Below are 17,532 nucleotides of genomic sequence, written 5' to 3'. Positions count from 1 at the left end.
GCTCCATGACGGGAGCCCAATGTGGGACTGGATCCCGGGACTCCAGGATCCTGCCCTGGGCCAGAGGCAGGCGCCAAACCACTGAGCCACCCAGGGATCCCCTCACTTTTCTATTTGTATTGTTCCAGCCATTCTTTCCTTATATCTCAGGTTGAATTCATAGTTTTCAGGATGATTTGAGAGTTATCTAGCTAAATAAGGGGACGAGATGAAAGGAGGATCCCTCCCCTTTTGCCATCTTGCCTCTTCCAATTAATTTAATTTAAATAAAAAATTAAAAAATGCATCTTCCAAACCAGGAAAAAAAATTACATTGGCTATTTGGGATCTCCTGTGGTCCCATATAAATTTTAGCAGTATTTGTTTGCCTTCTGTGAAGAGTACTATTTGTATTTTGATTTGGATTGTGTTAGATCTGTAGATTGCTTTGGGTAGTAAGGACATTTTAAATATATTAATTCCTCTGATCCATAAGCAGGGCATATCTTTCCATTTGTTTCGTTTTCAGTTTCCTTCTTCAGTGTTTTATTGTTTTCAGAGTATAGGTCTTTTACCTCCTTGGTTAAATGCATTCTTAGCCTCGGACCCCGGCGCCCCAACTAGACTAGCGGGTGGAGGCAGAGGCGGTCTCGGGTCCCCTGTAGGCTCCGTGGAGGGGGTCGCTGTGCAGAGGCTCTGCGGCGGGCCTTGTGGGGGGGGCATGGCCGGGACGTGGCCAGGATCTTGCCCCGTGCCTGACCCGAGAGTGACCTGAAGGGGGCCAGGGCGTGGCCACAGGAGGAGCTGTGCCCAGATGCAGACCTGGCCTTGGCAGGAGGTTGCACGGCCGCGCCGCCGCTCCAGGCCCGCGGTTCCCCGCGCCCCGGGCTCCCAGCAGCAGCTCTGCAGGCCTCGGCCCCCGGCGCGCAGGTCAGCGTGGGCCCCGGGAGGCGTGAGGGACCCCGGGGTGGCTGTGCGAGAGGCATCGGGCCCTCCCTGGTGGCGCGGCGGGTGCCAGGGAGGGGTCGGGAGGGGACAGTGGGCCTCGGGGGCCGCATGCAGGCGGCCCCGTGGCGAGCTGGGCCGACACCCTTTGGGCCGCCAGGGTGCCGGGCAGAGGGCTGTGCGGGGGAGGAGTGCTGGGACCTGTTGGCGGAGGGGGTGGCGGTGGGGCCTCCTATGGGTCAGGCCGGGTCTCACATGGGCGGCTCAGGGAGGGTGCGGGGCCCCTCCCCCGGGCTCGGGGAGGTGCCCCCGAACCCATCCACTCGCTCAGAGGGGTTAGGATGCAGGCACCGTCCACTGTCAGGGCAGGGCCTTGGGGCGGTGGCTTTAGGGCCTGGGCTGCGGGGCCCCAGGAGCTCCACCAAGGCCCTTGGCTCTTCCTCCGCCCCCCTCCCGCACCTCGCCCCTGCCCCCCTCCCCGCTCTCAGGTCCCCCCCTAAGCTCCCTAGCCTGGCCGGGAGCCCGCCCCCCCTCCTTGGTCCCTTACAGGTGAGTACGGCTACTTCTGAAATTTTTGCATTTTGAAAATGTTCCCCTTTCTCCACAGCCTCCAAACATTTGGTGTTTCCTGTCTTCTTAGTATTCTCACTGGTGTCAGGTGGGATCTCATAGTGGTTTTGATCTGTATTTCACTGGCGGCCAGTGATGCGGATAATGGTCTCGTGTGCTTTTGGCCATGTACGTCTATGTCTTCCTGTGTGACTTTTCTCTTCCTGTCTTGTGCCCATTTCTGGATTGGATGGTTGGTCTCTTTGCTGTGGAGTTGCAGAAGTTCTTCAGAGATCTTGGATGCAGGCCTTTTATGTGACAGGTCATGTGCACGTATCTTCTCCCAGTCTGGACGTTGTCTTTGAGTTTTGCTGAGTGTTTCTTTTGCTGTGCGGAAGCTGCTCATCTTGATGAAGTCCCAGCGATCCATCTTCGCTCTTGTTTCTCTGGCCTTGGTGGCTGATGTAATTTGCCCGAAGTTGCTGTGGCCCAGTTCAAGAAGGGTGTTGTTGTTGGCTGTGTTCTCCTGGAGGGTTTTAATGGAATTTGTCTCACATTTACATCTTTCATCCATGTTGAGTTTTATCTTTGTGTATGGTGTGAGAGAATGCTTCAGTACCATTCTTTTGCATGTGGCTGTCCCATCCCACGTTCCCAGCAGCCTTTAGTGAAGAGACTGTCTTTTTTCCAGTGGATGGTTTTTCCTGCTTGGTCGAATATATGGTCTTGACTGTAGAGTTGAGGGTCCACTTCTGGATTACTCTATTCTGTCCCATTGGTCCGTGTGTCTGTTTTTGTGCTAGTAGCACACTGTCTTGATGAGCACAGCTTTGTAGCACAACCTGAAGTCCGGCATTGTGATGCCGCCAGCTGTGGTTTTCTTTTCTAATACTGCCCTGGCCATTCGGGGTCTTTTCTGATTCCACACTAATCTTCAGATGATATGTTGCAACTCTCTGAAGGGAGCCTTTGGTATTTTTGATGATAGGGATTGCGTTCAATGTGTAAGTTGCCCTGGGTCACGTTGACATTTTCCCAATATATGAATTCTTCGAATCCAGGAGCATGGAATAGTTTTCCATCTCTTAGTGTCCTCCTCAATTTCTTTCAGATGTGTTCCGTGGTTTTCTGGGTAGAGATCCTTTACGTCTTTGGTCAGGTGTAATCCTACGTATCTCATGCTTTTGGGTGCAGTTGTCACTGGGACGGACTCATTAATTTCTCTTTCTTCAGTCTCATCATTGCCGTATAAAGAGTTGAATGATTGCTCGGCATTGATTTGGGATCCGGCCACGCTGCCGAATTTGCTGTATGAGTTTTACAATCTTGGGGTGGAGTCTCTTGGGTTTTGCAGGTACAGTACCATGTCATCGGTGAAGAGGGAGAGTTTGACTCATTCATTGCCAATTTGAATGCCTTTTATTTCTTTCTGTCGCTTGATTGCTGAGGCCGAGATATCTTTTAGTATGTTGTATAGATGTGGTGAGAGTGGACATCCCTGTCTCTCATTCCTGATCTTCGAAGAAAGGCTCCCAGTGTTTCCACATTAAGGATGATAATTTGCCACGGACTTCTCGGGGATGGCTTTCAAGAGGCTGATGAATGTTCCCTGTGTGCCCGTACTCTGAAGCGTTTGGATCTGGCATGGATGCAGTATTTTGTCAAATGCTTCCTCTGCATTTGTCTCTTGAGAGGATCATCTGGTTCTTGTTTTCTCTCTGGCAGATCTGATGAAGCCCATCGAGTGCTCGCCGAGTGCTGAAGCAGCCTTGCAGCCCGGGGATAAACCCCACTGGGTCATGGTGAGTAACTTCTTAATAATGTCCCGTTGCCTCCTGTTGGGTCGTGTCTTGTGGAGAAGGTGTGCTTCCATGTTCATCAGGGACGTCGGTCCAGGATTCTCCCTTTTGGTGGGTTCTTGGGTTTTGGAGTTAAGGGCGCAGCAGGCTGGGATGGGGCCAGACTGGAGGTGTGGCTCCTTGGCCCAGGCGTTGGGTCCCACGTGGAGTGCAGAGGCACAGGGCAGGGGGACGGGTGCTGTCGGTGTAGAGGCCCCAGGCATGTGCATGGGCCCAAGGGGCAGGGAGGGGTGCTGGGTGCTGGGACCTGACCTGGGCAGAGCCTGGGCCGCCGCGAGGGCAGGTGGGCTGGGGGGGTCTAGGGGGCGGGGGCCTTTCCTGGCTTGTTGCGGGCAGATGGTGCAGAACTGGCAGGGGCAGCAGGGGCCCGGAGAAGCGTGTTGTCCTCAGACGAGAGGAAGAACCACAGTTCGGTGTGTTAGCTGCCGAAGGGGATGCAGCCGGGTCCACGTGTCCCGCCCGGAGGGCAGAGGGAGTCCTGTGGCCTGGGTGGCAGGTGCGGGCCCCGAGGGAGGAGGGGCAAATGCAGGACTCTCCAGCCACACGAGGTGCACCCAGAGCCCTGGTGTAGACTGAGCAGGGCCCGTCACGTGGACTGCATTTTCCTCCCAGAGTAGGAGAGTGGCGGGAAGGGGGTAGGTGGGAGGAGGAGAGAATACGGATTGGGGCTTCCAGGGCGGGATACCTGTAGCCTGGAGGCCCTGACAGGGCCCTGTGTCCAGAGCAGTGTGGGCTTTGGAAAGCAGAGGGCGGGACTGTCCTGAGGAGCCAGTGTGCTGAGGCCACGGGTGTGGGGCGGGTACAGGAGGCCGGGGACATGGGGCAGGTACAGGAGGTTGGGTGCGTGGGGCAGGTACAGGAGGCCAGGGGCATGGGGCAGGTACAGGAGGCCGGGGGCATAGGGCAGGTACAGGAGGTTGGAGGCGTGGGGCAGGTACAGGAGGCCGTGGGTGTGGGGCAGGTACAGGAGGCGGGGGGTGAGGGCAGGTACAGGAGGCCGGGGATGTGGGGCAGGTGTGCAGAGGCCAGAAGCTCAGGGCTGTAGAGTGTGCAGCAGTCCCTTCAGCCCAGGGCCGCACGTCCTGAGCGCAGCTGTGTCCGTTGGTGGCGATGACGGTGGGGGCAGCGAGGACCAGTCACCTGCCAGGAACCCCTGTGGTTGAGCGGCCAGGTGCCACCGCTCTGCAGGTGGTGAATGGGGCAGTGGTCTGGAAGTGGCCAGGGCCAGGGCCTCGCTCCCTGGGACCCCTGCCTGGAGCCCCCCTGGGGGAGCGCTGCAGCAAGGGAGGCCAGAGCATTAGTGCGTGAGGGGTGCAGACGTCCCGCTCCTGTGGCCTGGCCCAGCCTGCGCCAGGTGCCAGGTGGGGCAGCAGTGGGCATGGCTGCTCTGACCTGGCTGTGGAGCAACGAGGAGGGCAGCACCGGGGGCCCGAGTGGGCAGTGTTTCCTCACGGGGGGAGGGGGCTGGCACGGATGAGCAGGGTTTCGGGGCACCCTCCTCCACAGGCCGGCCTCCTGGTGGGGACCCAGAGGCCGAATGAGAGAGGCAGCAGATTACGCCGGGACTCCCTGGCCGGCCCTGTGGCTCCTGCCCCACTGCCCTGTGGCCCTGCCAACCTGTGGGTCTTGGGGTGCTCATCTGGACCCCGATATGCCCTGCCCCGGCCTCGGATTGTCCCCCACCCCCCACAGTTCCCCATGCGAACTCCCCCCCCTGCCCCTGGTCCCACCTGTCAGCAGGTGACCTCCGGGCATCACCCCCATCACTGGTGGCTGGTTACGTGGCCCACGCTGAGGGCGCCCTGCGGCCCACCGGGCAGGGCTGTGCCTGACTAGAGGGTGTAGGCGACGCCAGGAGGGAGGGGAGCGCCAGCCAGCAGGTGGGGGTGCGGGGAGTCCCCGGGTCGGGTGCATGCAGAGCGCCAGGCAGAGGAGCCCCCCCACCGGCCTGCTGGACACAGATTCCTCCTGCACGCAGGCAGCTTCACCAGCGCTCACGGGGCTGACGAGCCAGGGGGCCTCAGTTTCCCAGGGTGGATCATCGTGGCGGGGGGGAAGGGAAGGAGTGATGAGGTGCGTGTAGGGCAGTGAACTGGGCCCTGCCGTTCTGCTGTCCGCTTCTCCCCTGGTCCGCTGGCCTCCCGCTGGCCCGTGTCCCGCCTCTGGCCCAGGGCAGGGCAGCCCGTGGGGTCCCGACCTCCCACTCTGTGCCTCCGAGCGGGGTGCCCGCATGGGGGCTGTGGGGTGCCGGGCTGCAGGGGGGGCACGTGGCTCGCCGGTCCCCTTGCTGCCAAACGTGCAGTCGAGGCCGTGCGGGGGCACAGAGAGGCTAGACGGGTCGAGCGTTGGCCCGGAAAAGACGTGTGTTCCGCACGGGAACCTGTCAGCGTATGGGGGTGGAAAGGCGCCCACGATTGCGCCCGGGGCACATGAAGCACCTTGACCTTGCAGAACCCTGTCCGCGGCCTCCCACACCCACGCTGCCCGCCGCCCCCGACTCGTGGCTTCAGGAACAAGTGGCACGAGCTGACCACTGGGCCTTGAGGGGGCCGGCATGCGGCCCTTGGACGCTGTCCCCCGCCCTCCACCCGGAGTCTCCTGGAGTCTGGTCAGGATCTTGAGATGCCCAGTTGGGAGTTCGCCACTTGCTCTGACCGGGCTGGCACTGGAGGCCTTTCTCCTGAGGCACCCGCTGCTGTGGGCTCTGCTGGACCCCGTGTGGGGAAGGCTGCTGGGTCTTTCACCAGGATGAAGGGGGGGGTCGGCTCTGTCCATTGCGGGCGCGCCGGGCCATGAGGTGCCCTGGAAGCCTGCGAGCAGGGGTGCTGGCCTCGTGCCCTGGGGAGCAGCTGAGGCTCGGCCTCCGGAGCCTCCGGGACCTCCTCCCTCCCTGACACCTGTGGTTTTGGGGAAGCCTGATGGAGGAGTCAGGGTGACGAGTCCCGTGTGGCGTGTGGAGCTCACGGACACGGCCTCCCATATTAGAGTCAGAACATGTGTTTTGTCCGAGGCCGGGGTGCCTGGTGGCCCGGGGCTTTCTGGGTGCTGCTCTAAGCTTTCCAGGGCCTGCGACTTTCCCCTGCCCCTCCACGAAGAATCTTCTGGATGAGGATTCACTGGCCACTGGGGCTCTGAAGACAGGCTGCTGATGTGAGGGGTGTGCCCTCCCCCCACTGTCCGAATCTGTCTTTCCTGGTCCCGGAGGGGACGTGTTCCCTCAGTGACTCAGTGGTCAGCAGTGCCACCAGGCTACCGCCAACCCCCGCCCCTGCTTGGGTCGCTTACAACAGCCCCCGACCCCAGGATGACAGGAGTCTGTAGAGTCTTAGCTTGTCCTTCCGTGGGTACACGGTTGGCAGATGTCTTCTCCCTGGCTTCCGCCAGTTTACTTACATGGCGTGTGACTCTGAGTGCAGCCCACTTCTCAGTGTCCTCTCGTGTGGACCATGGCATCCCCAGTGTGAGGGAGGGGTGTGCTGGCTGGCCCACTTCTGCTCGGGGTGGGGGCTACAGATGTGGGCCTCCCTGACCGCAGGGTGGAGGGCAGAGAGGCTGTCCCAGGGATGCATGGTCTGGCTCTTGTTCTCGGGATGAAATGTGTGATGTGGGGGCTCGCTGTCCTGTCCCGTTCTTTCTTCATCAGCTCAGGATACATTGGGCTCCCCCTGGCCCAGGCGGGGCCTCCCGGGCTTGCACCCCAGCTGCGATGTCACCATCCCTTTGCATCGGCAACCCACTCGGGGCTCACGCGGTGGACATCTGCTGGGCCTACTCTGGGGACAGGACGTGTTCCAAACATCTCTCAAGTCATTAGACTTGCCTTCCTGTTTTTGTTCATTGAATTTATTCCTGGGTATTTTATTCTCTTTGATGCAGTTGTAAATACAATTATTTTCTCCACTTTTCTGAGCATTCATTGTTTGTGTGCAGAAACACCACAGATTTCTGTGTGTTAATTTCACATCCTGAAAATTTGCTGAATTCAGTTATTAGTTCTGACAAGTTCTTGGTGGCATCTTTAGGGTTTTCTGTAGATACTAAGCCATTTGCAGAGGAGATAGTGTGTGATTTTCTTTCCATGCCCGGTTGCTGAGGCTGGGACTTATGCTGTTGGATGGGAGTGGCCTCCCTGTCCACTCCTGACCCTGCAGGAGAAGCTCTCCTGTTCTCACTGTCGGGGCCGATGTGTGCTGTGGGCTTGGCATCCCCGGCCCTCACTGTGTCGAGAAACGTGCCCTCTGCACCTACCGTGTTGGGAGTTTTTATCCTGAAAGGATGTTGCGTCCTGTCAAATGCTTGTTCTGCATCTGCTGAGAGGATCATGTACTTCTACCCTTTCTTCTGTTAATGCTATGCATCACATCCATCGATTTGTGGATATCGAACCATCCTAGCATCCTGGGAACAAATCCCACTTGGTTGTGGTGTCCAGTCCCTTTAATGTACTGTTGGAAGTGGCTTGCTCGTGTGTTTGGGGGGATTTCTGCATCTGTGATCATTGGGGGTATTGGTATTAGTAAAAGATCATCGGGGATCCCTGGGTGGTGCAGCGGTTTGGCGCCTGCCTTTGGCCCAGGCCACGATCTTGGAGACCCGGGATCGAGTCCCGCGTCTGGCTCCCGGTGCATGGAGCCTGCTTCTCCCTCTGCCTGTGTCTCTGCCTCTCTCTCTTTCTCTCTCTGTGACTATCATAAATAAATTAAAAAAAAAAAAGATCATCATCTTTTTTTGGTCAGGTCCAGTGGTTTTGGGTTCAGGGTAATGCTGGCCCCATAGAGTGAATTTGGGAGCTTTCTTAGAGCTTAAGAAGTGTTGGTGATCTTATTCAAACGTTTGGTAGAGATCACTAGTTAAGCCATCCGGTCCTGGGCTTTTCTGTGTTGGGGGCTTTTGATCACTGCTTCAGTCTCTGTACTAGAAATGTCTGCAGATTTTCTGTTTCTTTATGATTCAGTCTTGGTAGGTTGAGTGTTTGTAGGGATTTATTCATTTCTTCTAGGTTGTCAGGTTTGCTGTGTATAAGATGTGTCCCTTTTTATTCACTACTTGGCTCTTTCACCAGGACACGTGCTTGTGTTTGGGACTCTGGCTTAAATACCTTTATCGAGAGAAGTGCGCACACCAGACAGCGGGTGCTGCACACGTGGGAGCGACGTGGTGGGTGGGCTGCAGTGGGACGTGGTGGGACATGTCCATATAGCTGTGTGTGGGGGGGAATGCACGTGTGTATGGATATCCGCGAGTGCAGTGCATACATGCATGAGAGCATGTGCGTATGCAGTTGTGCACACACATGTGCATATGGACATGCTTGTTCACGTATATGTGTGCAGGTGTCCATGTGTGAGTATGTGCATGTGGGCTAAAATTATTTTAGATGTCTTCCTGTTATGTTTCTGAAGGATGCTATTCTGTGGCTTTCCTTATGTCGTCTTCATGTGGAATCTTGGTCAGGCTGGTCTCCTGGAAGAGTTTGGGCATGTTTCCTCCTGTTCCACTTTCTGGAGATTTTCTTTCTGAAACTTTTAAAGAATTCTTAAGAAAATTTATGTATTAGAGAGAGAGCATGAGAGAGCACAAGTAGGCTGGAAAGGGAGAAGCAGGCTCCCCACTGAGCGGGGAGCCCAACTGGGGGCTCCCTCCCGGGACCCTGAGATTATGACCTGAGCAGAAGGCAGACACTTAACTGACTGAGCTGCCCAGGCACCCCTGGAAGTTTTTATGTACAGGTTCAATTTTTTAAAGTAGGGCTATTATATATATATATATATATATATATATATATATATATATATATATATATAAAATCAGGGCTTTTCTAAAAAATATTTTATTTATTCATTCATGAGACACACACACAGAGAGAGAGAGAGAGAGAGGCAGAGACACAGGCAGAGGGAGAGCAGGCTCCATGCAGGGAGCCCGATGTGGGACTCGATCCCAGGTCTCCGGGATCATGCCCTGGGCCGAAGGCAGTCACTAAACTGCTAAGCCACCCAGGGGTCCCTAGAATCGTTTTTTTTTTATATGTATGTGATATATCCATATACGATATGCCTATGTACATATATCAGAGTGAGCTTTGTGTTTCATAGTCTTTCAAGGTATCTGTCCACGTGAGCTAAGTCACCGAGATTGTTAGAATAAAGGTGTTTATGGTATTTCCCTGTTAGCTTTCTAATATTTGCAGAAGCAGCAGTGACATCATCTCCTCCTTTTCTGACTGTGCTAATTTGTATCTTCCCTCTCTCCCCCATCATTCTGGCTGCACGTTTATCAATGATATCGATTTTTGTAAAGAGTTTGCTTTTGGTTTCATTGATTTCTCTGTTTTATTGTTTTTCTCTGATATTTTATTGTTGTGATTCTTGTGCTTTCCTTGTTTTTCTTTTACTCTTGTTTTTGTAGTTTGGGAAGATGGAAGCTGAGACTGCTGATCAGGATCTTTTCCCTCCAAATGTGAAGAGTTGGTGCCGCAGACCAGGCAGGTGTCTGGCTAAGGTGGCATCCCCGCGTTGCTGCGACACTGTGTCCTCATTTCCCCTTGGTTCAAGATGCTTTCTAATTTCCCTTTTAATTGTGGTTACACCCATGGCTTATTTAGAGATATGTTTTGTGAGGGATTTTTTTAAAGGTCTTTCTGTTTTTGACTTCACGTTTAATTCTGTTGTGGTCAGAGAACACATTTTATCAAAAATTTGAGTCCTCTTAAGTGTACGGTTCAGAACACGGTCTCCTCAGTAACTGAGCAACAAGATGCACTGTGCTTCCGTGCCATCCTTGTGTTCTGGGGTGTTGTGTACACACGCTGAGGCTGGCTGGGGACGGGCTGCTCACGTTCTTACTCTGCGTCATTACTTATGTCCTGGCTCCCGGGTTTCTCAGTTCCTGATCGAGGGGTATGGAGTCTGCGACATACTTAGAGATCTGTCTGCTTCCTGTGTTCTCGAGCTCTGCTATTTGATTTGTAACATTTAGGGTTCTTAGGTCCTCTTGATGAATTAACTTTTTTAAGATTTTATTGATTCATGAGAGACACAGAAAGAGAGGCAGAGACACAGGCAGAGGGAGAAGCAGGCTCCCTGCAGGGAGCCCGATATGGGACTCGATTCCAGGACCCCGGGGTCACACCGTGGTCCAAAGGCAGGCGCTCAACCACTGAGCCACCCAGCGGTCCCATTCTGGTTTTTTAGAGACAGAGTGTGTGTGTGCGTGTGAGCCAGGAGAGGAGCAGAGGGAGAGCTAAAACCAAGAGTCAGATGCTCAACCTACTGAGCCACCCACGCTCCCCTAATCCCCTATTTTCATGAAGAAATGACCCTCGTTACCTGGAGACCTAACGTCCTGTGTGAGCATAGCCGTTCCAGCTTTCCTTTGATTATTGTCGGGAAGCATGTCTTTTCCATCCCCCTTCTTTTCCCCCAAGGGGTTCATGTCTTTCTCTAACGGGCTGGGTTTGTCTTTTCTCCCTCGAATCTGACCGTCTGCGTTTGCTGTGCTGTGCCGTCGGCCCGGGTTTGGTTTGTCCCATCTGTTCTGTGTCGTGGTTTTACTTTTCCTGCCATTCTGTGGGTGTAGGGGGTGCGTTCTGTGACTCTGCCCTTGCACCTCTGTTGGCTCATGAGTGTGCACCGTTGGCTCTGTCACTGGGCTGGCTGCTCCAGGGTCTGCGGCAGGTTCCTTGACGTCGTCCGAGGATCTCGCGGATGTGCCTCCTCATGTGCCTCCCTTCCTGGCCTTTGTGAGGTTGCTGCTGTGCATGTTTCACTTCTTGTTATAAACCCTGTTCTGCATTGTTGCCATTTATGTTTGGGCAAACGAGCCATTCCCTTTAGAAGAGGGAAAGTGGGGTCCAGCCTGTGTGGGTCACCAGCGGGTCTGCGTGTGGGTGCTCTGCAGGGAGGAGGGCGGGCCAGCCGGCGATGAATGAGCCCCGTGAGTGCACCTGCATGCGGTCACCCAGACTCACCCCGCCTTACCAGGGTCGCTGTGAGCAGTGAGACCGAGGGTGAGCATGTTGGCTTGGTCTCCACGGTCTCCGGAGGTTTATTTACCCTTGTGCCCGGCGGACCGCAGATGGACACAGTATTTATTGCTTGAGCCACTTTAGGTTTACATCTGCTCTGACCACAGGGCTCTTCTCTGGATGCGGGGAGAGCAGCCCCACTGGGAGAAGCAGACGTTGCTCCATGAGCGTGCAGGCTCCCTGCAGAGGCCCAGACTCTGGCTGTGCCAGCCTTGGAGGCGGCCTGGGTCCCACGCGTCCCTCGGGGCTGACAGCTGGAGACCATCCTCCGTCGGGGCTGCGCCCCAGGAGTTCCCGGCCGGAGCTTGGTGCACTCTGGTCGGTTCTCAGCCCCCAGGCGGCCTGTGCCTGGCACACAGCAGGCGTACACACTCGGACTAGACTGGCGTGGGGTCCAGCGCAGTCGGCCAGCTTGGACAAGCCTGGGAGGCATTGCCTGTCAGGGCGCATGATGTCCACGTGGGGGCTCACCTTGGGACCCCGCCCCGGGCTTGGCCAGTCTGCGCAGTCTCCGCCGCACATGCAGTGGGGAGCCTTCCTGGCCCCCCGACCCGCTGGATAGGAATGCAGGGAGCGTGTTGTTTGGGATTGTGAGGGAAGACGGGGCGGTGAGGACACGGAGAGGCTGGCCAAAGCCGCGGTGCTGTGCTCCCCCGGGAGCCGCCGGAAGGTGACCATGAGGACCGATGAGGGTGAGGTTGTCCATCTCCAGTGCCCGGGGATCCTCTGCGTGTGGCCACAGAAGCCAGTCTGGGAGCCAGAGCTCGTTGCAGTGTGTGCCCACGTCCCTCCTCCTCACCGGGCTCCCCTGGGCTCAGCAGGCAGCGCGAAGACTCAGTGGCGTCCTTGGGTCTCCTCGCGCCTTGGCTTCCTGGCCAGTGAATATGAGGAGCCCCGGTGGCCTCATCCCCGGAGGTGGCCTCCTCCCGGAGCGTGCTGCGGGCAGGGAGTGTGTGCGACGGCCAGCTGCGTCCCCAGCTGCGTTCCCAGCTGCCCCGTGCTGACGTGCTATGCCCGTGCCGTCCGGCTTGCACGCAGGCAGGCTGTGGGGCACGTGGTGGCTCGCCTGGAGTGTCCCAAGCCAGAGGGGCCCGCATGGGGCGGTGTGGTCAGGACTGGGCCCGGCTGTCCCGAGGGAGGAGGGGGCAGAGCAGGCGGCGTCCACCCTCAGCTTGGGGGACTGTCCCCCCTGGCGAGCCTTGACGTTGTGGAGGCATGTGCATGACGGCCGGGGGCACAAACCGGCTGCAGAGCATGTGCACATGCAGCCACGAGCCGTCGGGGGTGGGCTGCGGGGACGAGGGCCCCAGGGCTGTGGGTTCTCGCTGAGTTTTAATTTTTTGGAGCTTCCTGCATTATGATGAGCCCGATTTAATTCTTCCCTAATGAGCAGGAAATAAACACTTCCCTGAAACAGCAGGCGGTGTGTGGAATGCGACCACTGGGGTTTCCCGTGGGTGGAAGCCCAGCCGCAGTCCGGGTTGCCCCGGTTCACGATCCCCCGTCCCTGCTGCGTGGTACCCAGGGGGCTGCCCCGGTGCCCGGTCCCCAGTGCGCAGTCCCTGGGGGTGGGGGCCGGGGGCCGGGCTGTCCCCAGTGCATAGTCCCCCAGGGGCCTGGGGTCCTCCTCCCCAGGGTCACTCACCTGGTCATCCCCGCTTCGCCTGCTTCTGTGTGCAGAGATGTAGCTTCGTTTCAGGAGGAGACGATCACTGCTCGTCCCTGGCAGCTCAGGGCTGTGGGGTGTGGGCCCCTGGGAAGGTTGGAGGCACCTGGCGACCCTGGGGGTGCCTGCGTGCTTCTGGGGACACGCTCAGAGAAGCTGCAGGGAGAGGTCCAGCCCTGCCTTCGGGGGCTGGGGAACGTGTCGCGTGGACTCACCTATGCATGATGGCAGGGAGGACACAGCGGCCCCACCTGACCCCTGTAGCCCCTCTGGCTGGCGGCTCTCCTCCCGGGTTCTAGATGTCACCGCACCTTGTGCTCACAGTTGGGCCCCAGCCCTTCCCTCGAGAATGACGAGGCCGCCGTGATGCCTTTGTCACCCACCCAGTGGACCGCCAGCATGGAAGCTCTGGGTCTCTCTGGGCTGTGGCACCTGCTCATCATGTCAGGTGTTCTCTCCTTGGCAGCGTTGTTCCAGGCGGGATACGTGTCTGGGTTTAATGTATGTTTGGCATTGTCCGATGGCACGGAGCTCGTGCCACTGGTCACGGCCCCACAGACCCTGAAGAGGGCAGGGCAAGGCATGCGGGGCACAGAGGGGGCTGGGCTGCGTGGTGGGGCCTTCACGGGGTTTCCACAGAGGAAGGGCGAGGCGGGCGATGGGCCTGACAGTCGGTACATGGACCCTGGCTCCGGTGTCCCCTCCTCTGTGATCTGGCAGCCAGCCTGGGCGGCAGGGCAAGTAGAGCACGTGGGGTGGGGTGGGGTGGGGTGGGGGCTCCAGACCCTTGGGCTACCATGGAGACAGCGGGACTGGTCGTCGCGGCCCCTGGGGCTGGGACCCTGCCTGGTTCCTTCATGTTGGGGAGCCTTCCTGGGTGCCGCCGGTCTCCCTGTTCGTCCCCTGGCGTGCCCCTTGGCCGGCTCCCAGGTGGTTCAAGGCTCATGGTTTCCATGGTCCCTGCATGCATGCGACCCACCTGCCGGCTGCTTCCCATGACGTCCGTCCCATGGGGGGCCGTGGCAGCTGCCCGGAAAGCGGGGCGCTTGGCAACTTACTGCAGTGAACTTTTGCCATCATTGTTCCTGCACTTATTGGCTCGTGATTCTTTACATTGAAGAAGGTTCACACGTCAGCTGATTGGTGATCCTCAAAAACGGTGCCCGCTTGGCTTTTGTCACCGATGTGCTTTCCGACTGAGGAATGGGCGCCCCGGAGCCGCCTTCTGGCCCCTCCGTCCCGGGCGTTCCTGGGATTGTGGGTGCCCGCTGTGCCTGGATGCATCCCCCCTGCTCTGGGGCCTCCCCGCTGGTGCCATCTGCCTCCAGGGACGAGGCCGCCCCCAGCCCATGTCCCTGGACAGCGAGACGCCCCCCCGCACACAGATGCAGCAATTGCTTCCATCCACGGGAACTGGTTTTCCAGCTCCTTGTCCTCCGGCGTCTCAGGACGCAGGGGTGAGGCTGTGTTTTAGAAGAATAATTGCGAGTTCTGTGTTTGTGTTGCTCTTTCCGACCACTGAGTCACTCCGCTCCTTTGATTCTCACCCGCACGTCCCTTCTCCCCGAGGCTGGAAGTCCCCGCGCTGGCGACGGCCTTTCCCTCTTTCATGTCTCTGTGCATCGAAGGCTCAGAGGGATGTTGCCCGCTCGAAACGTGCGACAGGACCCCACGTGCAGTTTTGGGTTCCTCGAGGCCTTTCTTTGTTTTGTCTGCAGCTGACGTCCCACTGGACGCGCAGTCGCCGTACCCGGACGCGGTCGCCATCCCGATGCCGTCGCCCACCCGACGGTGTCACCCTTAGGGCTTATTTCATTTTGGTTTTGCGTTTTGAGCATCGCTGCTTGACATTTATTTATTTATTTATTTATTTATTTATTTATTTATTTATTTTGATTTTTAAAAATTGATTAGAGGGCGAGAGCGTGAACACAAGCAAGTTGAGGGGCAGAGGGAGAAGGCGACTCCGTGCTGACCAGGGAGCCCGATATGGGGTTTGATCCCAGGACCCTGAGATCATAACCTAAGCTGAAGACAGACGCTTCAGCTGAGCCTCCCAGGTGTCCCTCAATTGAATTTTTTGAACTGTGTATAGTATTTGCATGGCTTGGTTCCTCGGTGGAGACCCCGAGACCTGTGCGTGGAGGGAGGGCCACCCCGCCCACGGGGTCGGGCATCGTGCTGCCTTGGGCAGTCCCCTCGGTACCAGTACCAGGAGCCGACGTGCACGATGACCGCCTGCTGCCCAGAGCCACACCGGGCACGGGGCCGTCTTGGGCCTGCCTGGGCCTGCAGAGTCGGTGCTGGGCTGACGGCCTCTCTGCGGTTTGACAGACATGGCTCCTGTGCGGTCCCCCCCGCCCCCCCGGTGGGCAGAGGCTCTGGGAACACAGGACCCTCATCCTAGCCGGGAGCCAGCTCTCAAGGGCTGGGTAAAGGGAATTCTGTGCGGACGGTTCAGGAGGAACGGAAGTCACGGTGGATGGTGGTCCGCACCTCCTCCCAGCGATCGCTCTGGCTGTCGTCATGGGTCCGGGCCCCACGGCTGCCCACTCCGCCGGGCGGCGGGTCAGAGCTTGTCCATGAGGCCCCGCGTGCGGCCTTCCTGCCTGGATCCTCCTGCAGCCCCTCGGGCCTCGCTGGCCGCTGTGTCCCCCAGCGTGGTCATGTGGGTGGAAGTCTCAGAAACCGCTGTCCCGTCGTCATCGCAGAGGCCTGGCTCCAGCTCCAGGGGTGCCCCTCAGGGGGCTTGAGGTTGGAGCACGCTCAAGTCCATGCAGCACCTCCTCTGTCTCGCAAGCTGGCGAATGGCAGCCGGGACATTGGAGGTTAGAAGACGAGGTGAGGCGTTCGCTGCTTTCAGCCCAGTCTGCTGTGCGCTGTGCCTTGCCCTGCCCCGCGGCCAGGCAGCTGGGAGGGGTGGAGGCTGTGCGGCGGGACCTTCATGAAGGGCACATCTGCCGCTGACAGCCTGTAATTAGGAGGCTGTGGCCTCTGGCCACTACCTGCTAAGTGGCTTTGCCCTTACTTGGAGGTCGGCGTGCGGGCAGCGTGCTCACTCCCAGGGCTCCCCGTGGGCACCTCCCTGCCTTCTTGTGGCTGTCGCACACCTGGGGTCCAGAGACAGCCAGAGGCACAGGCACGCCCTGCCGAGGTGCTGATGGGCACACATCACCCTTGAGGTACCAGGACCTGGACCGGCTGCAGGAATAGTGCCGTCACACCTGGGCTCCTCGGAGGTGGGGGTCTGCAGCCCCGGGCTGATCTCTGGGAGGACGCCCTGACGCCCAGGAGACGGGCGAGGCTTGGCAGTGGCCTCTGGTGCCATCCCTGGACCCCAGGCCTGGGGACAGGGGACGTTGGGAGAGGGCTCCCTGTCCTTGGCCTGTATGGGTGTCCTGGCCTGCCTGCCCACTGGGGACGATGGGGACAGTAGGGTGAGCGCTCTGGAAGAGCTGGGAGAGAGCCCAGGGCTTCCTGCTGGCTGGAGGCTTGGCAAGCGTGGCTGAGGAACGCGGGCTGGCTGACTCCCAGGGGTCCGGCCCTCGGCTCTTCCGGGGTGGGGGCGTCTGCCTCCAGCCATCTGGCTCCGGCTCCCCAACACCAGCAGAGGACAGGCCGCCACCAGCATGGCCTTCCCGTGGGATATGCGGGAGCTCCTTTCTGCAGGCAGGGAGGCTGGAGGGGTCCAAAAAGGTGGCTGCCGCTGTCCTCTGGAGACTGAATGGTCAGAACTGGACATCCCTGCGGCCAGCTCGCAGTCTACGGGGGAGCCCAAGGGGGCCGGGCGGGCACCCCATCGTCTCACGTGGGGTGTGGGTGGGGCTGTAGGAGGCAGGAGCCGAGGGCTCATGCGGAAGGCCCGTTGGACACACCTGCTGTGGGGGCCACCTGTGGACAGACCAGGGCGGCAGAGGGGCTAGTCACCTGGCTCAGCACTCCCTCCGGCACCTGACTGTGGCCGTGCGTCCCAGAGCCGGGCGGGGACCCCGTGCTCCCGCCTGTTCAGGAGAGCCTCTCCTCATGGGTGTACACGAGGGCCCAGCTCATGCCCATGACCTGTTTTTTGCAGGTCGGTGGCCGAGGCCACTGAGGTGTACAGGAACATGTGTGTGGGGCTGCACACCAGCAGGGTCCTCTGCGGGGTCCTCGGCCTGCGCAAGTGGCAATACGACGTGTGGTCCAACGACGAGATCCTGGCCAGTGTCATGGAGGCCGCTGGCCTGCCTGGGTGAGTCGGGGGGAGGCGATGCGCTGCGGGCCAGAGGACTGGTGCAGGTGCTTCTCGGAGCCACCTGGGAGGGGCCTGCGGGGGGGCCCAAGGACCCCTGGCCTCTGCAGGAGCCACAGTGGACGGAGAGGAGGTCCGAGGCTCGGACCACCTGGTGCTGTCGCTTCTCTCTGCTCGTCCCCTGCACTCACGTGAGGAAGGGAGGCCCCGTGGCCTCAGAGTCCGGAGGGCACGCCGGCTTCCTCCTGGCACTGTGTGTCCAAGTGCCTGGGCTGCC

General features: G+C 58.7%; 1 protein-coding gene across 1 annotated transcript in view; it reads left to right on the top strand.

The window, feature by feature from the left end:
* Positions 1–3,209: 3,209 nt before the first annotated feature.
* The window catches only part of LOC140598551 (adenylate cyclase type 1-like), a 64,979-nt gene continuing 50,656 nt past the window's right edge, over positions 3,210–17,532 (top strand). Inside the window, exons 1-2 of the mRNA XM_072755345.1 lie at positions 3,210–3,275; positions 17,097–17,255. Coding sequence (XP_072611446.1) covers positions 17,131–17,255 — 125 coding nt within the window. The 5' untranslated portion in view covers positions 3,210–3,275; positions 17,097–17,130. The remainder of the gene's footprint in view (positions 3,276–17,096; positions 17,256–17,532) is intronic.

The sequence above is a fragment of the Vulpes vulpes genome, chromosome 4 (genome assembly GCF_048418805.1).
Source record: "Vulpes vulpes isolate BD-2025 chromosome 4, VulVul3, whole genome shotgun sequence".
Taxonomy (NCBI): Eukaryota; Metazoa; Chordata; class Mammalia; order Carnivora; family Canidae; genus Vulpes; species Vulpes vulpes.
Note: the sequence above shows the minus strand (reverse complement) of the source record. Positions and strands in the feature narration are given on the sequence as shown.